The sequence below is a fragment of the Anolis carolinensis genome, chromosome 5, assembly GCF_035594765.1.
Source record: "Anolis carolinensis isolate JA03-04 chromosome 5, rAnoCar3.1.pri, whole genome shotgun sequence".
Classification (NCBI taxonomy): Eukaryota; Metazoa; Chordata; class Lepidosauria; order Squamata; family Dactyloidae; genus Anolis; species Anolis carolinensis.
The window spans coordinates 189,750,263-189,776,551 of NC_085845.1; the positions used below are offsets into that span (position 1 = coordinate 189,750,263).

General features: G+C 41.6%; 1 protein-coding gene across 2 annotated transcripts in view; it reads left to right on the plus strand.

Moving 5' to 3' along the window:
- The window catches only part of dera (deoxyribose-phosphate aldolase), a 48,214-nt gene that overhangs the window by 20,436 nt on the left and 1,489 nt on the right, over positions 1-26,289 (plus strand). For both annotated transcript variants that reach the window (XM_062983134.1, XM_003225958.3), the window contains exons 7-8: positions 18,734-18,846; positions 23,952-24,101. In XM_062983134.1, the coding sequence (XP_062839204.1) occupies positions 18,734-18,846; positions 23,952-24,101 (263 nt within the window). The remainder of the gene's footprint in view (positions 1-18,733; positions 18,847-23,951; positions 24,102-26,289) is intronic.

Genomic DNA, 26,289 nt, shown 5'->3' on the forward strand with positions numbered 1-26,289 from the left:
TTATTTTCTCCCAATATAGGGACAATAAATATATACCTTCCACTTTCGTGTGGATAATGACACGGGACCTGTTATGATTGAGCCTCGTGGCTCTGTTTCTGACAGGCGTGGGCGTAAGACTCCTCGAGAGTCGGATACTCTCGAGGAGCGAGAGAGAAAAAGACTGCGAGACATATTTGCAGCACCCTCTGACGAAGAGTCTTTCGAAGGGTTCACGGAGAGAATGGAGGAAGGGCTGGTTAGCTCAGAGGAGGATGAGATGGATTGGACTCGGGTAAGGGAGGAATTGGGGGCCACTGGCCATGATGGGGCAGAAGATGAATGGGGACCTTCAGGATTAGACCCATGGCGTAGCTGGAGGGATGGGACGGGATCCACAGCTGGAGATGCTGTTGGGCGTAGTCAGAGGTGTTCCAGCTCTGACGAGGAAAGTGATGAGGAAACGCCCGGGTTAAGGAGGACAGCTGACAGTGATGAAGATTTGTAACTGGCATAAAATGGGGCTTGGGAGCAATTGCAAATTGCGTCGGGCAAGGTAATCTGGGCAAACGCTTGGGATTCGTGTGTGTGTGTGGGACGCTTCCCTGAAGACTTGTGTACTTTCCTGTGCTGAGACGTAAGTTGATTGGAATCCAGGGTCAGACGGCGGGAGGGATTGTGTGGGCATTTGTTTGTGCAAACCTGTGCTTACTCTTATTAGCTTGACCTTCCGTCGTCTTCTTGACGGACGCCATCTCCTGCTTTGAGAACTCGGACTGAACTGACCACGGCTTGTCTTCCCCCCTTCTTGGACTTGGAAAAACTACAAACGTCTGCTTCTGGCTTTGATCTACGGAACGGAACTGGTCTACTCTACTGCTAAAATCCCTGGCTGATTGTTCGTGTTGGAATCCTGTCTGCTGTGTGTGTGTGTGGGAGCGACGCAAGTTACTCTAAACACAGTGTTGGCAGCAGAGAGGAATCTGCTGCCAATTAGTTGCATTCTTTATCTTTTGTTCCTTGGCTTTCGTTTTGTTTATACCCAGGCTGAAGAAAGCAGTTTGTTTTTACCCGGATTAAACTCCGGTTTAATCCGGTTTATCTTTTGAACATTTACTTTTGCCCCTTTTTTGCTCCTAAAGGCAAAAATTGCCTGGCCCTTGTGTTTTACGGGCGTTTTTGAGTTCTGTAATCTAATAAACTCTGTTACTTTGAATCTTGTGGCGTTCTGTCCTTGACAGATTGCCCGACGCCCATAAAAGGTTTATTGCAGCAATAAACCCGTCAGGAAGACGATGGATGAGTTAAGGGTCAAATTAGACCAATTGCAAACGGCTTTTACCGTTAGCCAAACCGCTCATGCCGTGAAAGGACATGTTTTGACTCCTGAACGCTTTGACGGAACCAGGTGCAAGTTGCCAACCTTTTTGGCACAAGTGGAGCTTTATTTTTCTCAGCTCAGTGCTCATGCTTATCCTACAGACACTAGCAAGGTGGCCTTTATTTTGAGTTTGTTGACCGGTCCCGCAGGACAATGGGCCACTAATTTAATTTTGGGAAATGACCCAGTCAAGGACAATTTGAATAATTTCAAAAAGTTGTTAACTGATACTTTTGGGGATCCTCTCCGCACGGAGAACGCTGGGTGGGCTCTGTATCGGTTGAAACAGGGAAAGGGGACTGTTTTGGATTACTTAAATAAGTTTAACCTGTATCGCCACCAGCTGGATTGGGGGGAAAATGCATTCATGCTTTTATTTACTGCCGGGTTAAGTGATATGCTCCAGGATGAATTAGCACGCTTGGAGCCGGCTGAAAGCTGGGACGCCTTAGTAGCTAAGGTGCTGCGTTTAGACGCAAGGTTCGAGGCTCGTAAACATTCAAAAGCAATGTGTGCGCCACCCATGCATGTAACCAGGGCACCTGTGGTGATGGGGGAAGAGCCCATGGAGCTTGGGGTCTTTAAGAAGCTGTCTACAGAGGAAAAGAGCCGTAGGAGGCAGCTGGGCTTGTGTTTGTACTGTGGGAATGCTGGGCATTTTGCCAAAAATTGTAATGTGAAACCTTCCCAGCTTTCGGGAAAAGGCCAGCCCTAGTGCGACGTGAGTCCAACGCACTAGGGCTCCTCAAGCAGTCAACTGAGGGGAGGAAGCATGTTTTCGTACCCATTACATTATCTGTTGGGGGAAGGGAACTTGTTTCTACTTTGGCACTGCTGGACTCAGGGGCCACGGTCTCTTATGTAGATATTGAGTTTGCTAAGAAGCATGGCATTCCTAAGGTGCGCAAGGCATGCGACGTGTGGGTGGAAGGAGCAGATGGGAGACTGCTGGAGACTGGGGTGGTTAACCAGGAAACCTCAGCAGTAACGTGGGAGGTGCAGGGAGTAACGGGAACGTTTGTGTGGGATATTACGAGCTTGCCTAGATATGATGTGATCCTGGGGATGGATTGGCTAGCTGTAGTAAACCCACAAGTAGATTGGGCAACACGTAAAGTGATCTTAAAGAGGCAGGACTGTTGCACTTTAAATGTTACTCATTCTGATATGGAGGGAGTGCCTGCTGAGTATGGGGAGTTCTCTGATGTATTTTGTAAAAGAGAAGCGGACAAATTACCACCGCACAGGCCATATGATTGCGCCATCAAGTTGGCAGAAGGTGCGAAACTGCCAGCAGGAAGGCTGTATGCCTTGACTGTACCGGAAAGGCAAGCTTTGCGGGAGTTTCTAGATGAAAATTTAGCCAAGGGGTTTATTCGCCCATCTAGTTCTCCAACTGCGGCACCAGTATTCTTTGTAGCCAAAAAGACTGGGGAACTTAGGCTGGTCTGCGACTATCGGATCCTAAACAAATACACCATTCGGGATAGGTACCCGCTCCCTTTAATCTCGGAACTGTTATCAAGGGTGCAAGGGGCTAAGGTCTTTACCAAGCTTGACCTGCGGGGGGCCTATAACTTAATCCGTATACGGGAAGGGGATGAATGGAAGACGGCATTTAACACGTGTTTCGGATGCCACGAGTTCCGAGTCATGCCTTTTGGGCTTTGTAATGCTCCTGCGGTCTTCCAGAGGTTCATGAACGATGTGTTCAGGGACCTAATTGACCAATTTTTAGTGATTTATTTGGATGATATCTTGATTTTTTCTAAGGACGAGAAAGAACATCGTCAACATGTCAAGCAGGTTCTGCACCGACTGCGGGCTAATGGGCTTTTCGCCAAGGCTTCCAAGTGCGTCTTTCATGTGCCTGAAGTGGAGTTCCTAGGTCATGTAGTGTCAGGTAGGGAACTTAAAATGGACCCACATAAGGTTGACGCCGTCAACTCATGGCAGGAGCTGAAGACTAAGAAGGATGTACAAAGGTTCTTAGGTTTCGCTAATTACTACCGGGAGTTTATTCCGAATTTTGCAAAGCTCACGGTACCTTTGACGCAGCTTCTGCGCAAGAAACAGCCATTTGTGTGGGGGCGGGAAGCTCACGAGGCATTTCTACAACTTAAGTCTAGTTTTCAATCGGACAACATACTAACCCATCCTGATGTTGACAAACCGTTCGTGGTAGAAGCGGACGCTTCTAGCTACGCGTTGGGGGCTGTATTGTCTCAGAAGGATTCCTCAGGGACCTTGCGTCCCTGTGGATTTTACTCGCGGCAACTAACACCCTTCGAGCAGAACTATACCATATGGGAGAAGGAGTTGTTGGCGATTAAGGTGGCGTTTGAGGTGTGGCGGCACTGGCTTGAAGGGGCACGGCACCAGATCGTGGTCAGGTCTGATCATAAGAACTTAGAGCACTTGCAAACAGCAAAGAAGTTAAACCAGCGTCAAATCCGCTGGGCTTTGTTTTTCTCCAGGTTTAACTTCAAGGTGCAGTTCGTGGAGGGGAAGGCAAACTTGCGGGCCGATGCTTTATCCCGCAAGCCAGAATTTAAGACCAATGAGCAGGTAGTATGTCAGACCATCTTGCCTACTGTCTCGCTGTGTGTTGTAGATAATGAGCTCGGGTTACATGACCAGATCCTTGAGGCTCAGAAAGATGATGTGTGGACTCAGGAGCAACTGATGCTGCTCTCAGCAGGTAACCGTACCATACTGCCGCATCTCCAAGATCAAGACGGGGTATTGGTGCGTAGGGGGCAGGTTTACGTACCAGTGGGGGCCCTCAGGTTGGAGGTGATTAGAGCCCACCATGACGAACCCATGGCTGGACACTTTGGCAGGTTCAAGACCGTACAGCTTATCACCAGGAGCTACTGGTGGCCAAAGATGCGGCAAGACATTCTGCGCTTTTGTGACAGCTGCGCCGTTTGCCAGCAGAGTAAGACGCCTGTTGGGCGCCCTAGAGGGTTGTTGTCGTCTTTACCTGTTCCGGAGAGGCCATGGCAAATCATTTCCATGGATTTCATTTCAGATTTGCCTAAGTCTGGGGGTTATACTTGTATTTGGGTGGTGGTGGATTTATTTAGTAAACTGGCTCATTTTATTCCTTGTTCAACCATTCCGGCGGCCCCTACGTTGGCCTTACTATTTACAAAGCACATCTATCGCTTGCACGGAGCACCCGAGGTGATTATTTCCGATAGGGCTCCGCAATTTGTGTCACGCTTTTGGAAACACTTCCATGAGTGCTTGGGGACTAAGTTAAACGTGTCGTCCGCCTTCCATCCGCAAACGGATGGACAGTCGGAACGGGTTAATGGGCTCTTAGAGCAGTATTTGCGTTGTTTTTGTTTAGATCAACCCACGGCTTGGGTGAAGTGGTTACCGGTGGCGGAATTTGCTTACAACAATGCGGTGCACACGTCTAGTCAGCATACGCCGTTTGAGCTTACTTATGGCTTTCACCCACGGGGAGGTGTGGCGCCGTCGACCAATGTGGTCTCTTCGGACCCTGTGTACCGCTCTACGGAAATGGCTGCATTGCATGATGTTGCCCGTCGCTTACTGTTGGAAGCTAAGGCAACGCAGAAGACTCAGGCTGACCGCCACAGGCAGGCAGGGGAGGAGTTGGAAGAAGGGGATTTGGTGTGGTTATCTTCCAAACATATTAAACAGGCTGGGGGAAAGTTTGCGCCTCGGTACTTGGGTCCCTTTCCTATCGTTAAAAAGATTTCTTCTGTTGCGTTTCGTTTGCGTTTACCGTCTAGTTTAAAGGTCCATCCAGTCTTTCATCGTTCGCTGTTGAAACTTGATACCTCTAGTCGTCGTGGTGCTATAGCGGAGGGTATCACTGCCACTTCTCCGCCATCGGGGGAGGAGGCCTTTGTGAGAGGGGATAGTGTTATGATTGAGCCTCGTGGCTCTGTTTCTGACAGGCGTGGGCGTAAGACTCCTCGAGAGTCGGATACTCTCGAGGAGCGAGAGAGAAAAAGACTGCGAGACATATTTGCAGCACCCTCTGACGAAGAGTCTTTCGAAGGGTTCACGGAGAGAATGGAGGAAGGGCTGGTTAGCTCAGAGGAGGATGAGATGGATTGGACTCGGGTAAGGGAGGAATTGGGGGCCACTGGCCATGATGGGGCAGAAGATGAATGGGGACCTTCAGGATTAGACCCATGGCGTAGCTGGAGGGATGGGACGGGATCCACAGCTGGAGATGCTGTTGGGCGTAGTCAGAGGTGTTCCAGCTCTGACGAGGAAAGTGATGAGGAAACGCCCGGGTTAAGGAGGACAGCTGACAGTGATGAAGATTTGTAACTGGCATAAAATGGGGCTTGGGAGCAATTGCAAATTGCGTCGGGCAAGGTAATCTGGGCAAACGCTTGGGATTCGTGTGTGTGTGTGGGACGCTTCCCTGAAGACTTGTGTACTTTCCTGTGCTGAGACGTAAGTTGATTGGAATCCAGGGTCAGACGGCGGGAGGGATTGTGTGGGCATTTGTTTGTGCAAACCTGTGCTTACTCTTATTAGCTTGACCTTCCGTCGTCTTCTTGACGGACGCCATCTCCTGCTTTGAGAACTCGGACTGAACTGACCACGGCTTGTCTTCCCCCCTTCTTGGACTTGGAAAAACTACAAACGTCTGCTTCTGGCTTTGATCTACGGAACGGAACTGGTCTACTCTACTGCTAAAATCCCTGGCTGATTGTTCGTGTTGGAATCCTGTCTGCTGTGTGTGTGTGTGGGAGCGACGCAAGTTACTCTAAACACAGTGTTGGCAGCAGAGAGGAATCTGCTGCCAATTAGTTGCATTCTTTATCTTTTGTTCCTTGGCTTTCGTTTTGTTTATACCCAGGCTGAAGAAAGCAGTTTGTTTTTACCCGGATTAAACTCCGGTTTAATCCGGTTTATCTTTTGAACATTTACTTTTGCCCCTTTTTTGCTCCTAAAGGCAAAAATTGCCTGGCCCTTGTGTTTTACGGGCGTTTTTGAGTTCTGTAATCTAATAAACTCTGTTACTTTGAATCTTGTGGCGTTCTGTCCTTGACAGGACCTGTGCAAAAGAAGGGGACACAAGCATTAAAACTCTATTTTTTCTTTTTTACCTGAGAGAACACCTCTCTTTAGGAATCTCTAGGTTCTCCTAAGCAATTTAATGATCAGCTTCCTCCAGATGCTGGCCATCGCATCACACCAGAGGACCTAGAGATTCCTAGAGAGATCATATTAATCAAACCTGTGAACAATCAAATCTACGAAAGTTAAATCCACCGATACGAAGGATCAACTGTAGTAGATTAGATGTTTGAGTTTTGTCCATATTTTTAAAATTGGCAGGAACAATGCAAGAGGGACTGGTCTAGTCAATGCCATGGGAGAAGTCTAGGGTCACTGGTAGGAGATACCATTCTGCAGAGCCTGAGCTGCTAACTCTTTTGTATATATGTTAATTTGCTGGTGAATAATTTAAAGGGTTTGTTTATTTTTTAATAGTAGAGAAAGATATAAATTGTCTCCACAGGGGTAATTTTACTTACAGCTGCCACTGAACAGATGCTTGGAGTTTTTTAATTGATATTTTAGTCTACACTAAGTTATGGGAGGGGAGAACAAACTTTTTTCTAAATTCCACTCCCACTAATTCTTTTAAAATTGATTTCCTGACGAGATTCACGCTACATCTCTTTCTTTCTGTCTATATGTGGGCAAAGACACATATGCATATATGAGTATTCCTTATAAATATTTAATTTAGATTATATTTTTCTTTCTTTTTTTTTGGCCGTATATTTTTTGGGCCAGGATTGCATTTTAATGATGGTGATGATGGACTATTTTAATATAAAGCTATGAAATAAGTTTCATTTATTCTTCGGAACCAGACTTACCCAAGAAGGAGTCACTTGGATGTTTGGGGTTGGAGAAAGGTACAAATTAGAGCTATGTTGCAATGTAGTGTAAGTTTTAAATGGGGCCTTCGTTGATTAAAAAGCTACAATTTGTGGAAGAACATAGCAAAATGCCAAAGAACCGAGGATCTCTCATGTTATTTTAGTTTCCAAAAGGAGTGATTGTGCTCGTTTGTTGCAGCTGAAACAACAAAGAGTTCAGGAGTGCATTTTAAACGAATTGATTTAATGGAGAATAGTTAATGGAGGATTGTGTATCTGAAAAAGTAGACAACAGTCGGCAAAAAACTCTTAGTATAATAAATCTGTTAATTTTAAAGGTGTCACGGGACTTGAGGCACATCTACTCAGAATGCAGTTTGACACCACTTTAACTGCCATCGCTCAGTGCTGTGGAACTATGGAAGTAGTTTTACAAGACGGATGTTCTCTCACCAAGCTGCAAATCCCAGGAATTGTAAGATAGAATCATGACTGTTAAAATGCATTGGTAGATTTTTTCTTTCCGTGTCAGGAGCGACTTTAGAAATTGCAGGTCGCTTCTTGTGTGAGAGAATTGGCTGTCTGCAAGGACGTTGCCCAGGGGATGGCTGGATGCTTTGATGTTTTATTATCCTTGTGGAGGCATCTCTCATGTCCTCGCATGGAGCTGGAGCTGACAGAGGGAGCTCATCTGTGCTCATCCCGGGTTGGATTCAAAGTGGCAACCTTCAGGTCAGCCACCCAGCCATCAAGTCATCAGTCCTGCCGGCACAAGGGTTTAACTCATTGCGCCACCGGGGGCTCCTTACAATGTAGATGCACCCCTTGTTTCACATTCTACATCAAAAATGCATGGGATGTATGGTATTTTCTTGAATTGTTCTTTGGTTTCTTATTTTGGCAAAACAATCATAGCTGGGACTTGAAGAATTGTTCAAAGACGTAGCCATGTTAAATCCCTTCGGGTGAGAAGGGCGGGATATAAATATTGGAAATAAATAAATAAAAAGGAGGAAAAGGGTGGAAGAAAGGAGGAATATGGAGGCACCTTCAAGATAAATAGTTTTTATTAGCATGGACTTTTATTGATATAATCCTACTTCTTTGGTTGCAGTACAGAATAACATTAAGACCTTGGATGTAATGCATTCCTGGAGCAGGATAAAATATAATAGAATCCAGAAAGATGCAAATCATGTCTCTTTCCCTAAATTTTCAAAAGGCTGGGTGAGATGAAACAGATTTTTCAGATCTTTGTGGTGGACAGTTAGTGTTGATATGTGAAAGCATAAGTCTTACAGAAAGCCAGTTTCCCTGGCTTCAGAAATCTCTCTGAGAATATGCCTTTTGTGGTAGCAAGGATTCTAGTCTTAATATATACAGTGCTCCATGAAGCTGTTGTCCTTGTTCATAGCTCTGCTAATGATTAGGAATATGTGAATATAATTTGATCCAGCTGTTTATAGTCGTCTTTATCATTTCTTTTTTCAAGAAGTGTGATCTGTAAATCCCTCATGAAAATGTTCTGTATCTGGGTTTTGAGTATTGCCATTTCTGATGTAGATTTCTGTCTATTAATCACCTTGCTTAGAGACTGTCCTGAAGAGTGTAGCAGGGTATTGCTATCCTAAGATGGCATTGTTGGCATAGGATACTATTGCTAGTGTAGGATGTGGTCTGAAGAAAGTGATAGTTCTTGTTTTTGAATTTAGTGCCAAGTATCCAAAAGAGTGCCTTCTTTTGCAAATTTTGTGGGGCTATCATTGGAACCCCTTCTCCAATTTTCTTTAAATGCCACCACACTTTTTCTGAATTTAGGTAATGATAAGTAACAGGACTTTCTTAGTTATGTCTCCCTTGTCTAGTTGTCTAGTGTCAACTCTAAATGCCATTTTTGTGCCATGCGCAGATCTATTTATTATTCTAGCACAGGAGTGGGTGTGCATGGCCTTCCAGATGTTGTATATAGCATTCCCATCTTACCTAGTCAATGTTAGCAATAGAGAAGGAATAGAGGTATTGCAGTCCGAAAACTTCAGGAAGGCTAGTGCTGCCCATCTCTGATCTACCGTAAACCTGCTGTTAAATTCTCTTTTTATCCATTTCTCCTACATGCATGTTTGTGTTATAGCCGCTGGCCTCTGCTGTTTTCTCTGTTGGATTGTTGTTGATTTTATATATGTATTCTGTTTCTTGTTTTTATTACCTTGTAGTACGCTAGTACCCTGGGAGTTTTAGCAAAGGTTGGCATAAAAGCCTTTCAAACAAATATGAAGAAAGGAATACTAACGGCAACTTCACTTTGGAGCCTACAATGGTCACCTAAGTAGCAGTGCTGTGTTTTTGTATATTGTGGTCCTGCTTTGGATCTTTTGCACATAATTTGAGATTCTGACAGTGCAGTGTTTGTATACAACACAGAAGAACATTTGCTATTTGGGGAAGGAAGAAAATATCTTGGTAAATCAGAATAAAGTGAATATTTCAGTATTCAGATAGACAGTCTGTAGCAGCTGGATTGGTGCAGTGATTTGAGTGATGGAGATAGGAATTTGAATTCCCATTCAGACATGGAAACCCACTAAGTAACTTTGAATAATTCACATTATCTCAGCCCCTGAGGGAAATAATTGCAACCCCTCCCTCAACAAATCTTGCCAAGAAAACCTGATGATCAATTCACCTTGGAATCTCCACAAGTTGGGTCTGGTTTGAGAGCACATAACAAGCCAATGTGTAACCTTGACCAGTTTTTATGCAGCCCATGCCCTATCTTTAAAATCTGCTCAGGTCTCTAGCAAAAATTACTTGTATAGTCTTCCTTCCAGAAAATTGTTGGGTTGGAAAGAAGAGGGAACAAGAGAAGAAGATAACGGAAAACAGAAAATGGGGCATGTGGTGAATTACCTCAAGAAAATATCAATGGGCAATAGTGAACCTTAGATTCTGAATATATTTGGTTTGGAAGCATACCATAGAATTATGCTGGAGAACCTAGAGAAGTTCTGTGGAGTATGGGTAGGTGAAACCATGAATATCAAATCCATGGGTAATGGCAACCTACTCAATTTGTCAAATTTCATGTATATATGTATTTAAAACCCATATAAAACATAATTAAACAGAAGCATACCTCCCCTCTTACTACAAGCTTGGTCTTTACCTGCTAATGGAAAGCCTTTTGTGGAAGGAAGTTCCGCAACAGCAGAGAGAGCTGTCTCCCATGTAAGTCACATTGAAACCCACTTTGGGAGACAGGAAGGATATCAATCCAGCAAACAAATAAATAGGTATGTGGTATGATCCAGCAGGGCTTTTCTTCTGAAGTTCTCAAGAACTTTCACATATGGCTAGAAATGTCACTCTCATAGTGTCTGATCATGGTGACCTTTAGAAGAACTTCCTGATGGTAAGAACTGTCTGGCAGTGGAACTCTCTGCCTCAGAGTGGAGTCTCCTTCTCTGGAGGTTTTTAAACAGAAGCTTGGTGGCCATCTGTCAGGAGTGTTTGGAATGTGGGTTCCTGCATGGTAGGGGATTGGATTGAATAGCTCTTGTGGTTTCTTCCACCTCTTTACCATTTTTCATATTGCAACTGCTTTATTTCTCCCTATGGATGGAAATCCATTTATGCGCATTAGCTCTATTTGTAAATAACCATATTTTGTTTCTTGACTCACATTCACATACAGCAATTCTTCGACATTCTACCTATCTCTCCATGGGAAGAAAATTAGATAGGTTTTAGAGGGAATATGCTAGGATAAAGATTGTTCTGTGCACAGTTGGATTTTTCAGTAGTTGTGTAAGTGCCCTTGCTAGTTCTGCCATTTGTTCCCGAAACACCTGAGCATGCATTCTCATTGTGCAATGGGGAATCTCTAGGGCATTGTGCCCATTTAGCAATCAGTTGTGCAATTGTGGGAGTCAATGTTAGCTCTCGCAGAGTATGTTTTGTATTACATTAAAAATATGTAGGATCCTGGGTGTGATTTGTAAGCTCTTTGGGGGCAAGTGCTAGTCTTTCTCTTTATAGGGTCTTAAGTGCCCCAAAGGCATCAGTTCCTATCTGATCCTGATATCTAAGCTGGATCAGATGTGGTTAGTACTTGAATGGGAGGCAGCCAGTGAAGACCAGGTACTGTAGGTAATATTTCAGAGGAAGGAACTGGAAAAACTACCTCAAAATTTTGCAAATCTAAGAAACCACTCTGAAATTCATGGGGTGGCTATAAGTTGGTAGATGACCTGAAGGTACATACAGACACACACACCTGTCTCATGTTGTAAGATTCTTAATAAGCTGTGTGTGCCGATAGCACTATAGAAATAAGAAACATGTACAGACAATTGTTTTAATCAGCTCCATCATTTATTCTGAGCAAAGTTTTTCATTCCTTTGGAGCCGGCTTTGGGTTTTTGTCATTGAACAGACTGGGCATTCATACTTCAAGCCTAAAGATTTCAAAGGGAAAATATAATAAAATAACTTGTGCCTTCCTTCAGGGCGTGCACTTTTATTGCAGCACGAGTGCTTTTTATCAGAAACGGTTGAAAAATACACTCAAGTTGACATTGAAGTGTGATGATCAGTTGTGTGCGTGTGTTTTTTTATATCTGCCTTTAAAAAAAGTTATGTTTAAAATTCATAGCACTTTCAAAGCCTGATAAAGGAGCCTAATTTTCCTGCTTGCTTTGTTCAGTGTAATATATTTTTCTAAACCCATTCTGAAGCATTCATTTTTCCATTTCAGCAACTTTTCCCGCAAGTTTGGTAGACAATAGACTTTTATTAATAAAATTAGTTAACAACTGGCTGCTGACACTAGAAAGCTCCAAAGTTAAATCAAGTTGCTGGGAAGTATCAGTACCTGATCTCACCAATACTTCTGAGAAGGTCTTGGGAGAATCATCTGATTGAAATAAAGGGTGCATGGACCCAGTGAGTAGGTTGATGAGAAACTGGGGATCACTGAATTTAGGCTGGGAATTTGGACTGGGAAAAGTGCTTGTGCACCGGTGTCCAAACTTAGCCCTTTTGAGTAACCTCTGAGGAAATGATTGCACAACCCCCAGGCTTCCTTAGCACAGTGAGGACATAGACCTGTAGAATAGAATAGAATAGAATAGAATAGAATAGAATAGAATAGAATAGAATAGAATAGGACAGTGTTGGGCATCCATGGCATGGGCTCCCCCAAAAGCCAGAAGTAAGGTATTGGAAGTATCAGGAAGTCCTAATGTTTGCTTTTGAAAACAGGTGGGAGTTTTTCAATTAAGCAACCTGTTTAAAATATTGTTTGAAACCTACAAGATAAGCCATTCATCTATGTTTTGAGAAACAAGAATACCCGCAGACGCAACCGTGTGGGCTGTATACAACTCCCAGGTCATACCTTCTCCATCCATGGAGTATGGGGAAATAAGACAAAGGTCCAGATTTCTATTCTTTAAAGTTTTTGGCTGGCAGATCCTACTGTTCATAGAGTTGGAAGACTACAAGGACCATCCACTCCAACTCCCTCCCATGCAGGAGGGCAAAATCAAACCATGCGTGGCAGATAGCCACACAGCCTCTGTTTAAAAATCTCCAAAAAAGGAGACCAACACACTCCAAAACGGCTACATATTCCAAATGGCTCTTACCATCAGGATGTTTTTGCTAATATTTAGGTAGGATATTTTTTCCTGTACTAGTTTGAATCTGTTGCTCCATGTCATAGTTTTTCCTAGTACAGAATTATAGTGCTATTATTCCAGTGGTATGGTGCTATCATGCCATGGTTTTGTCCTGTAGTCACTTGTGATTTGAAATATAGGAGGGATATTCAGAATTGTCTACCAAGTGCTCTGCTGCCTTGCCCAACTACAAATCCCAGAATTCTGTAAGATGGAACCATGGCTCTTAAAATGGAATCATGGCATAGTAATGTGAATGGACCACAGTTCTTAAAGTAACATAAACTGGAATAGAAATAATTATGGCGTAGAAGAGCTCAGTGGAGCATTTGCTGCTTCTCATCTGTTCCTCAGGTTCATCTTTGATTCTGTAGACAGAATGTCGGTTGAGTTCCATCCTTATGCTTATGATGTATGTATGCATGTGTGTGTGTGTATTAGTAGGTGTGTGTGGAGAGAGAGAGAAGAGAGTATTTGGCTTTCAGACAAAGCTGTAGGCTATCCAATTTGGACTTTCATTAGTGCGTCTGAAAAGATTGCTGCGAAAACTATGGTACAAAAAGATTATGCATTAACCCAATCACTTTGCATTATTTTAAATTGCAGACTGTGCCCTCACTCTTTATTAAGAGTAAAACAACTTTAAGCAGTCTGGGGTTATCTGGAGATAATCACATTCCCCAGGGTGTTTATAGCACTTTGAAACGTAAAGACGGCGATTACGGCGTGATTGCTATGCTGCTTATTATTCTTTACAGCTTAATGATGGGACCGTAGCATTGTTCTTGATTTAGCTAACAGAATACTGTTCTGCAATTGTAATCATATAAACGGTTACTGCTTACAAATCCGGAAGATAGTTTGCCTTGATCAGAAAGGACATAATGGTTGGAAGATAGAGGAATGATACAGACAGGCAGCTCGTCCTGTTTCTTGATGTCAACCTGGTCTCAAATCATAGAATTATAAGGTTGGGAGAGACCACAATCCAAGCACTTCAAACAGATGGCCATCCAGCTTCTGCTTAAACCCTCCAGAGAAGAAAACTCTACCACACTCCCAGGGAGCATATTCAACTGTTGAACAGCTCCTGTTGTCAGGAGGTTCTTTCTTATGTTTAGGTGGAATGTTTCTTCCTGTAATTTGAAAATAGACGGTCCCCGAATTACAAACATTCTATTTACAAACAACTCATGGTTAAAAACGGGGTGAGACAACAGGATGTGAGAGAAATCTACCCCTCAGATGGGAAATTCACTCCTGAAAGAGTTATACTAGGGAAAAGGTGTCTCTACTGAAACTATCACCAATCCTTGTTTCTAAAAGAAGCCACTTTTTTCAAAATCCAATTCTCACAGGAACAGAAAGTGAGGTGAAATCTTCTGAACAGGGGCAGAGGCAGTAAAACAAACACCACATGGATGTCAACCCTTCTCTTTGCTATCCAAAGCATGTATGTATGTTTGTATGTATGTATGTGTGTGTGTGTGTGTGTGAGAGAGAGAGAGTACGTGTACAGTGTTCCCTCACTTATCGCAAGGGTTAGGTTCCAGGACCACCCGCAATAAGTGAAAATTCGCAAAGTAGGGACACTATATATATATAACTACATTTTAGTAGTTATACACTATTTTAAGTCTTTATCAACCAATCGTGTGTTGATAAATCGCCTCCTTCTCCTCTCATTGCTGCTTCGGCTTCTTCCTCCCTTCCTTGAGCTGTAAATTGTATTTTTTTAATGTTTTATAATATTATAAATTAGCGAATCCGCAAAAAGCGAACCGCAAAGTTGTGAGGGAACACTGTATATGCACACACACACACACACACTTCAAAAATGTACCTGTTCTAATTCACAAACAAATTAAACTTACGAAAAAAACCAGCCGAATCTATCTTGTTTGTAATTTGGATATTGCCTATATATTGCTTCATGTTCTAGTCTCGGGCTGCAGAAAACAAACTGGCTCCATCTTCAATATGACATCCTTCCACATATTTAACCATGACTATCATGTCACCTCTCAACCTTCTTCTGGTTAAATATTCCCAACTCACTAAGATACTCCTCAAAGGGCTTGTCTTTCAGATCTTGTGCCATTACATAACCTTCTCTCAAAACAGCTTGAAATTCCCTGGCGAGTCTTCTCTCCTGTTAGGGAGCCCAATACCGTCTTTTTGTGAAGTGGTCTTCTCAGGAACAAGAGCAACGCAGACACAAAGCTGTTCTTTCCAACTGGAAGGCTTTTCTTTCTTCAGGTGCAGCAATAGTACAAACAGTACAAATACTAACACAGTATTTACATTATGTACATATTACAGTATCTCTTTCTTCATCCATCAAACCCCTTCCCTCATCAAATTAACACAGGGTTACTATTAATTTACTACAACATATATACTATAGTCTTAGTACTGGCCACTACACCCCAATTACAATGATACCTGTGGTTAGACCTGAGACACAGATCCTATTATTACTTAAAAGAAATGCTGAGTAGCTTACAAATCCTGACAACGCCTTCTGACTTGTCAATATCCTTTTTGAATTGTGCTGCCCAGAACTGGAAACAGTATTCCAGATCAGGTCTAACGAAAGCAGAATAGAGTAGTACTATTGCTTCTCTCAGTCTAGGCACTATAGTCCCATTGTTGCACACAAAAATTGCATTAGCTTTTTTAGCTGCTGCATGACAGCAGAATCGTGCTAAGCTTGTGGTCTACTAAGATTCCTAGATCCCTTTTGCACATAAGGCTGTCAAGCCAGGTGTCACCCATCCTATCTTGGGCAAGTGGTTTTACCACCTCTCACCTGTTCAAGGGTCCTGTCTGTGCCATTAGGCTTCACAAATTGAAAAGCATTCTTTATCAAAGGAGAATAAGGGGATACGGTTATGTCTGCCAGACCTGTGTCAATGATAGCATCCAAGTTAGAATGAACCTGAACAATTTTTTGTGCAAGTGCTAGGCACATTCTTCACAGTGGAGCACAATGGACCCTTGGTATTCGCTGTAGTTTGGCTCCAGGTCATCTCATGGATACCAAAATCCAGGGATGCTCATGTCCCATGGTAAAATGATATCTGTTATATAGAATCAAGGTTTGCTTTGGGGAGCGGGGTGATAAGGGAAAATATTTTCAAGGCACGAATGGTTGAATCTGTGGATATGGAGGGCTGGCTGCAGTCTGATTTTTGTTCTGTTGGCCAGATTGTAACAGATCCTTAACTGTGTTTTGTTGAAAGACACTCAGAATCCAAAGGCACATCTTGAATGTGTTAGTTTTTTGGACTACAATTCCCATCACGATTATTATGGATTCTGGAACTGTAATCCCCTCAAATATTTTTTACTCATCTCTGGTCCTGATAGTTCCTGAACCATTGAATTTTTGTTGTTTTTCAGTTCACAAGTTTCTGTGAGATCAGGTTCTGATCTATTCATAAACGTTGTCCTGTTTTATTACTTTTCTTCACATGAAAAAAAGCACAGATGGTGAATAATGTGTCCAGAACCACCTTTATTTATAAACCTAGCATGAGTTATGCTTAATGGCATCCATTTTAAAACGGTACTTTGCTTTTCTCTCTCCCCACTCTTCAAAGTCCCTGTTTTCATTAGTAGAATATAAAATGTTAATAATACCTTTATATTGTAAGGCTCAGTGGCAGAATCCATCTTCAGGGTTCTTTATGGAATCCTGCTAGCAAACTCTCGATCGTATCATAAATAGAATTTGTTCATGAAATAAAAAAGTATATTGTTTTCATTGTTAGAAGATGCTGCTAAATTGGCTGTGTGTTTGATAATCACATCTCAAGCTGATTATACTACTAATAGCCTTAAGATATTATTTTATTTTAAAAACTAAGTGCATCACTATAGTCCTGATACTAGCATTTTTTAAAAAAAAAGATCCCTTCTTGTTTCTGCAAAGTCTGAATGAGATTTTCAAAATTGAATAATAATTTGATCCGTTAATCTTTTGAAGCTAGTAATTTTATTTTCTCCTCTTTGCAGTCTCCGAGGCTCGCAAATGAATAGAGCTTCATTACTGGAGCCTGCGTTTAATAACCATTATCCATTATCTTGTAATTAAGACTCCCTGTAACGAATCATGAGGACAATGCAAAAATACATAGTACATTTCTTTAATGAACTGGAAAATGTTCATCTTGTTCTATTTAGTAATGAGTTGCTGAATAGTCGTTAAATCCACTGGAGAATAGAGCGAGATGGATTTTGAAGACTATCTTGAGTTTGTGGTTAATCTATTAGAATTAAAATTTCATCTTCTATTTTTATCAACAGCCGATTAGAAGCCCTTCTGTTTGACCAAATTGATTAGGAGACCCTATACAAGGGCAGATGTTGTTTAATGAAAGTTTTTAATGAAACTATACCATAGAGATTTCTAATTACCAGACTTATAAAAGCTTTGACTTACCTAAGTCTGAAAGGAGGGGGTGATGCGGAAGTATTGTGTGAAAGGGCTTAAAACTTTGCAGTGAAATTAAAACTAGAGGGAGGGAGGAGAATAAATTGATGAAGGAAAGTTTGGTTTACTTTTGTAAGAAGAGAAAGACAATGGTCATCAACTTTAAAAGGAGAGCTCTCGCTCCCAGGCTGCGGACATGCTTTGCATTTGGAAAATCTTAAGTTCCATTTTGTTATACCAGAATTTACAGTGATATGGAAGTCCATTTCTGGAGAACCCCCATGTGTATGCATAGATAGTACTGAACCAGATGGATAATATGTCTAGCATCAGAATTTTGACATAGTGGTTTTTCCCAGAATCCCTCAGAAATATGCTGGCTAGAGAATTTTGGAAGCTGCAGTCTGAAAAGCCATTTTCTCAACTTCTGGTGTAGGCTAACTTGGAAATAAGGCAACTTCCTACATTCTTCCTATGAGAGATGTCAGTTCAAACTGCAGAATTGAATGGAATGTGTTATCCTGGAGAAGGCTATGGCTGGAATTCTGAACAAGCTCTCTCATTTTTCAACAATAACTCCCAGCACCCAACAGATGACATTGCCAGTTGGAAGATATCCCAAAGGCCATCCAGTTGAACACCCTGCCTCTCAGGAATACATGGCTAAGGAACTCAGGAAAAATGCTCATGAATGGATGTTTAAAGACCTCCAAAGATACAGAGTCCTCCACTTTCCAGGGCAACCTCTTCCACTGTCAGAGAGTTCCTACAGTTCTTTCTAATGTTTATGGTGGGGCCTATTATTCAGATGAATTAATTGGTTTGTGTTCTAGTTTCTGAACAGTGTAAAACAAAATTTTCTACATCAAGTATCGTCAGATATTTTGAGATGGTTATCACATCATCTCTCAGTTGGCTCTTCTCTGAGCTAGATATCCATATCTTCCTAAGTCATTCCTCATAAGGCTTAGATTCTCTGGTCATGTTGTAGCTTACCAATATCCTTACTGAACTATGATTGAAAGAGTTTTACTCACAAAAGTAACTTTTCATAGAATCATAAAATCATAGAGTTTTACTCACAAAAGTAGCTTTTTATAGAATCATAGAGCTGGAAGAGACCTTACGGGCCATCCAGTCCAACCCTCTGCCAAGAAGCAGGAAAATCGCATTCAAAGCACCTTTTACAGACTCTTTGCTCCTCAATGCACACAGAGACACTATGTGACAAGTTGACCTTGCTTCCCTAATATGATTAGGAGGAAGACATATGTTGATAATGAAGTTTCACTTCAGATTACTAATGATCATTTTCTTAACCTTGAACTCTTTTTCTCTCTTTTTTTTTCTTTTCTTCCCAAAGGTTCTGATTTTATTAAGACTTCCACAGGAAAAGAAGCTGTTAATGCTACCTTCCCAGTAGGGCTGGTCATGGTAAGAGCCATTAGAGACTTCTACTGGAAAACTGGCTACAAGGTAACCCATCACCTTTTCTATCTTTTAATTCTGGAGAAAATTGTACATCTGCAGATTATATATTCCTGAACTTATCAGGGAAACAGGAAATGCTGGATATTAGTAAAATGAATAACTTTGAGCAGAAGTTAACATGGAGTTGCCCTGGAGAAACTTGAAAATTCCTAGAGAGTTATTCTTTGTAGGACTAGGTCCTCCATTGTGACCCTATGGTAACTTCTAGTGAAAGTATGCCATAGAATACCCTAGATGACATAGAAAATTCCTAGGGATGACATATTTTGTTGGATGCAGGTAAGTGAAGTGGCTGGTACTAGTATGGCAGGGTATAGGGATCTCACTCTAATCATGAATACAACAACAATGTAGGCCAGAGGTTTCCAGACAGTTCATGTTGGTGGCACACTTTTTACACATGCATCATTTCTCAGCACAGTTATTCAGCTTTATTACCAAACTGGAGGTTCAACCAACCCTTATAAGAGATACAGACATACACATAAACTGTAATGACAAAACATATGGGGACACAACATATCTCATGAACACCTTTTATTTCTATGATTTGTAAGATAATAACATACATTTCCAAGACTTTTTGTCATTTCTTGTTATGTTTGTGTGACACACTGCAGCTGATATACTAATGTGTCACGATACACAGCTCAGGTGTAAGCAATAGGAAAGTGTCCAAAATGTGGCATGTTATAGGCATCTCGACATATTTGTCACTTATTAGCTTCACCTTCTGTCAGAATGACCTGTTTCTCAACTAGATTTTATCCTCACAAGAATCCTATGAGGTTGATTAAATTGAAGATATTTCTGGTCTAAGCCACCTAGTTATATTCATACAGGGATATGAAATTGGGACACTTATAGCCTGATACCTTGGCAAGGGAGTGAACAATATGTGCGTTACATGTGGCTTGTTTTTGTGGGTATGAGATCCCCCTCCATGGTCCATTAAAGAAACCAAAAAAAAAAAAAAAGGAAAACCACCACTTGTGAAAATGTGTAGGAGCAGCCAATCTTCTTTCTTGATCCCCTAAAAGTTTTCCAAGAAAAAAAGATTTTAATTTGGGTGATGGTGACAGTAATATTGTAACTTGTTCATATGTATTTTAACGGATTTATCATTCAGCTTGACTTTACCATCCAAAGCATGCCAACTTTTGCTTCCCAGCTGAGGGCTGACCTGTATCATTGTGCTGCCCGAGGCAAAAGAGGCTCCATCCTGCCATTTGCCAAAGTGCAGAGTACCTAAGGCAAGCCTTAGGCACCTGAGGCAGAAGAAAAAAGTCCTACAAGTGCCTTTCCCTGGGAGTAGGAAGAATAAATTAAGAAAGTAAGACATTTCTGCCTTTTTTTGATGACACGACAATCCAGTGCCTGAGGTGCTACTTCATTCTTCCTAATGAATTCTCTGGTTCGTAAAAGAAAACTGCCCTTCGGTCTGACATTACTCCATTTCCTTTCTGTCTTTTATTTAATTGGTAGGTCTTCAAAATTCTAGCATTTACTGTGGTTTAATGTTCAAAAGCGTTATTAGCTTTATTCAGTTCTCTCGGCAAGAATTTTGGGAGTTGTAATACAAATGGAATATTGGACAGGGTTGGTCTCTCTTCTCTGGACTTGTCAATGTTCTTCTTGAAATGTGGCTCCCCAAAACTGGATGTGGTATTCCAAATGAGGTCTGAGCAACACAGAATAGGGTGGGATAATCATTGTCCTTGTTTTGGAAACTATACTGTTGATGCAATTGAGAATTTTGTTGGCTTTTTTGGCTGCCACATCACAGTGTTGGCTCATGTTCAGCTTGTGATCAACTGAGGCCCTTTCACACAGCTGTATAAAATCCAAATTGAACTGGTTTATATGGCAGTGTGGACTCAGATAACCCAATTCAAAGTAGATATTGTGGATTATCTGCCTTGATATTCTGGGGTATATGGCTGTGTGGAAGAGCTCTAAGACTTCTACATCTGTTTCTCACATACTTATTTCAAACCAGATGCCATTTTATATTTGTCCATTTCATTTTTCCTGCCTAGATCTTCCATTTATCTCTGTTGAAATCCATTTTGTTGGCAGAGTTCTTCAATCTGTCAAGGCCATTTTGATGTCTATAGAGCTGCGTGTGCAGAAGCTTTCAGTTGAACTTTAACCCTCCAAGTTTCAGATTATTTGTAAACCTTTTTGCGATACACCAGGATAGGAAAAAATGTCTTCAGATCAGAATAGACAAAGTTAATTCCTGGGTCTCCATATTTTTCCCAATGCTGGTTTATGGTCCTCAGACTCCCCTTGATTACCATTTTCTGGTCCTCCCCAAAGGAGAATACCATTCACTTTTTAAATAGGATGAAAGTCATCCACCTGATCATTTAAGTATCTATTTTTCAGACCTAGAAGAAGACTTCTTGTCACTTCTGACCTTGTTTTTGTTTAATTTGGAAGCATTTGAGACAATCATTGTGGCTCCTGAAGCATCCCATGCCATAGATTTCCCACTCAACCCAGTTACCCAAGAGTCTGGAAACCTTGAAAGGCCAAGAATTCCCCATTGGTTATATTGGCTGGGGAATTATGGGATTTGTCATCCAAAACTAACTTTCTCAAGCTCTCTGAGTTGTGCTACATATACAAAAACAGATGAACTGTCTGACATATGTGACTAAATGATATCGTTCTGGTCATGTTTGCAGTCCCACTCCTGAGACGGGCTTCTATATTCAGGCTCATGTGGAATGATGTTTGCATGTCATTAAGATAACTTTAATTTATCATTCATTTACACAGAGTTTATAGCAAAGAGGGGAGAGAGTGTTTAAAGTTCTATTAACTGAAAGCATGCAGTGTGGGCACCTGCTCAGGAAATAATAATAAAAAATTAGATGTAAACTGAGTTTATATCCTTTTATTAAACGGAGACTATTTTATCACTGACAAGAGATTTCTAAATGGTTTCCTTAACAAACCAATTTGGCTGCTGTACAGATGCTTTTCCAGCAAGGCGTTGGCCAGTAAAAACAGGTTAATGTAGAAATTAAACTTCTTCTGAGGACAGAAGCCGGTTGCAGGCTAACATTTATTGAATGATAAGCTGTGGCGGGGATATGAAAAGTATGCAGCATAATGGGAAATAATCTTTTCCTGTCATTATTGAAGGACACACACAAATTGGTTTTTCTGTTGGGGAATCCCCAGTCCAGAGAAACTTATTACTTTTAATAATATAAGGTGACAAGAAAATATTCTCAAGGAGATGAACTTATTAAACAAAATAATGAAATGCTGTGAAACAGCAAGCGGAAAGGAGCCAGAGTTTTTATAGCTCTTGAATGAAAGGTACACACACGTGCACATATGGTATGTTCTGGTAGTTGGATGGAGTCTGTGTAAAGTCAGCAAACAGAAAGGGAGACAGGCAGCACTTTGGGTGAAAAGAAATAGAATTATTTTGGAGCAACACGGAAGGGGAATTTAAAGGGACTGTTCGTATTTGATGTCCTGCAGGCTCATTTCTAAAAGTACTGCCCCTGTTTAGAAGTTGAATTGAAAAGTAGACTTCCACTTTCATCCCCCCCTCCCCCACTTTCATGCTGCAGCTTCCCCAGAAAAGTGGGAAAACCCAGTTACCCAAGAGTAACTGGGTTTTCCGGGGGGGAAAGGAGAGGAGCTGGCCTTGTGCGGCACCTCACCCTGCAAATCCCAGCTCCTTTATTTCTTCCTGCATGCCCGGCAGGAGAAGGTAGATATTGAAGGACATCAAAGGATTTGTGATTGTGCTTACTGTAAGTATATTTAAATGGGAAGAGGGTCGGTAGCTGTCATCAGAGTCTCACAAAGGTCTATGACTATCCAAAAGATTATAGAGCATTGCCCTAGGCCAAAACAGTGCCCTGTTGTACATTTATACCTTGTACAGAGGTATCACTAGAATGGCAGTAGGTACTGCTACTTCTATAATGAATGGTAAACCTCAGGCGCGGGAGCCAATGGGATTTGTCCTGTGTGCTGGGAGAAGTCCCTTATTCTTAAATGTGTTTTTGCTGTACTGTACCCAGCACCAGATCTCTATAGGGTTGGGGTGACTTCTTGTGTAAGAAAGTCTTCCTTGTCCACTTCAGTGCTGAAAACATGGCCCCAAATATGCTGGATTTCAGTTCCCATCCTCTCCAGTCATTGCACTATTGTTGGGTGCTGAAAGCTGCAACCCAGCACATATGTAGGGTTAAGGTTGGGTGAGACCATCCTCATAACTTATAGGTGTTTTGTAGACAATGGATACTCCCATCCATTCACCCACTCCTGAGCTTCAGGATCAAGTTGTGGCTGAGTAAATGAGAGAAGGTAATGCCACACCTCCACTTGTTTGACTCTGGATTTAGCTGGTTGTACTCCATTCCACCATATGTGCTGTGCCCTTATTGGGCTGTTTGTTATCCTTTCAAAAAAAAACCCCATGTGTTGTTGTTTTTTTAATTTTACTGGTGTCTTAGTCCTGAGAGAAAAGTGGGATCCTAATAAATATCAATCAATTAATCAGACTTTATTACAGTCCAAGGATTCAATTTGCTCAGTGGTAAAAAGAGCTGCTGCCATTTTTTTTTTTTTTTTGCAGATGGCAATTGAACAACTGCAGAAACATGGGATATTATTATTATCATAAATATATAATAATAATATCCTACCTTTCTGCAATTGTTCAATTGCCATCTGTAAAATAAATAAAATAAAATGGTAGCCAGCTCTTGGATTATCTGTTGTTACAGTCCTGTTTTATTTAGGACTGGCTCTTTTTTAGGAGGAGCAATTAAAAATCTTTTGTTACTTTCTTTTATATTTTTAATGATTTTATTTTCACACTGTCAGCATCTTCATTGTGAAGCTTATGTTTTATGGGGCCATAAGCCACTGTGCACACCTCCATTTCAGACGGGAAATACAGAATAGCAATCCCTATATATATAAATAAACCGTTCTCCCATCCATTTTGTAGATAAATGTATGCATATGATATGCAAATATCTATTTCCTTCTCTAGCAGCATTTGTATTCCTCATTACCTTGTTTTCTATTCCCCCCTTTCTTAAATTAAGGTTGGATTTAAGCCTGCGGGAGGCATTCGCACTGCCAAAGATGCCTTGACCTGGCTTGCATTGATGAAGGAGGAACTAGGGGACGAATGGCTGAAACCGGACCTTTTTCGCCTGGGTGCCAGCACTTTGCTGGGAGATATTGAGAGACAGGTTAGGCTTTTATAGATGCTTCTGAAACCAAAGTAGTGTCTTTTGCAAGACAGACTTTTCAGATTTTTCCATTTTGTAACTTTTTGCTTTTTTACAAGGTTGCTGAAGCAAGTGAGCCTTGCTTTTAATTGCTAGTGTTAAAGCACTTGAGCTGCCTCTTTCTTAGAAGGAGAGATCCTGCATAGTAGCAATATGTTCATTTTGTGGCATATTACCCATCTTACAGTAAGAACTCAGTGGTAGCATTAATGCTGCGCATCTGTGGTGCCACAGGTTCAGCCCCTGCCATCTGCTTTTTGAGTGATCCCGAGTTGCTCTAGATATTTGTAGGGTCCCCCTCCTTTTCCTTGAAACCATCTTTTAATTTAAAATATTGAACAGCTTTTAATTGAAAAAAAGAGATATTGTAGTTTTGTATATTTTTCCATTCATAAGGGCTCAGATTCTGCCCATCTATCTCCAGTTGAAAGGAACAGAGAGTAAATGATGGAATACTGAATGCTGAATTTTACCTGGTCCAGATTATTTGTGTGCGTATCTCTGTGTTATCTGATAGCCACTTTCCCATAGGAATTTCCGTCACCTGCTACTTTTAATTAAGAATTCCAATGACTAAATCTTTGCTCTTCGTCATGCAAAGTTGACCATAAAGATACTCTGGAGGATGCAGAGATTCTTAGAGAGGAGACCTCTAGTCATTTGGAGATCATGTAGCACAGTGATCCCCAACCTTTGGGTCTCCAGGTGTTTTGGACTTCAGCTCCCACAGCTGGTAAACTCACTAGGATGTCTGGGAGTTGAAGTTCAAAACACCTGGAGACCCAAAGGTTGGGGACCACTGTGCTACATTGTCTCCAAATGACTAGAGGTCTCCTCTCTAAGAACAGCCCTCCATATTAGTTGCTGTGGGGTTTTTCGGGCTGTATGACCATGTTCCAGTAGTATTGTCTCCTGACGTTTCACCTGCATCTATGGCAGGCATCCACAGATGTTTGTTCAGAGTTCTGTGGGAAACAACCACAGACCTCTGAGGAAGCCTGCCATAGATGCAGGCAAAATGTCCAGAGAAAATGCTGCTGGAACATGGCCATACAGACAAAAACCTCACAGCAACCCAATGATTCCGGCCACAAAAGCCTTTGACAACACAGCCCTCCATATCTTTTATGGATTTGACTATTTGCAGATTGAATTAATATGTTCTATCTAGGAATCTCTAGGTCCCCTAATATGATTCTGTGGTCAACTTTTTATGGGAAATTAATCCATTCTATTACAGTAGAACAGGGGTATAAAACTCATTTTCAACAAGGGCTGCATTAGCCTTATGGTTGCCTTCAAAGGGCCATTTGTAATTGTAAGACTGTATAAATGTAAGTAAGTTGCTCTGGCATTGAAAGCATTATATAAATATAACACTAATACTAATAATAGAACCTCAAGGGCAACATAAGATGACATGGCGGACCTTTTGGCTATTCAAGAAGCAGAACTAAATTGAAAATGTTGGAACAATATTAGAAGAAAGAGAGATAAAATAATCAGAGTGTATATGTTCAGCCCTTTCAGAAGATGGGGACACAAAGGACTTCATGACCTGGTTGTACCCAATTAGCTGGGAATTCACAGAGGGCAGTAGCCATGCCGGCTGTTACAAGTCCCTGTTCACCATTCCACAAGAGAGTAATTACTACAGATTGCATCACATTATCAACAGATATCTAAAAGGAATGAAGTGATGGGTTGGGATTGGAGGACACCAGCAGGCTAAGGCATTATTAGAAACCTCTGAGCTGCTTTGTTTGGTGAGCTGCAAACAGAACGTTCATAGTGGCTTTCCCTATGAGCCAGATAAAATGAAAGGAAATTGCAAGGAGTCAAGATAAGTAGGGAAGAGTAAGAGGAAATCCAGTTAGCCTTTGGACTGAGAACTCAAACTCCATCCCTCAAAAAAGCCTTTGCAAAACTGGCCTCGAATATTGAGTTTTAAGGTGATGGTTCAGCATCAGGCCAGTGGTCCTATTGCTTATTTCCATTGTGAGACATAAGTCTGGTTGGCTGTCAAAAGGGATTGTGGCCTGCAACCAGAAAGGCCCACAATGTCAGGATTGCTGCTGCACACATAGGACTAAATCCAGTGATTAGTCTCAAAGTACAGTGGATATGTTGAATCAATGGGAAACAGGCA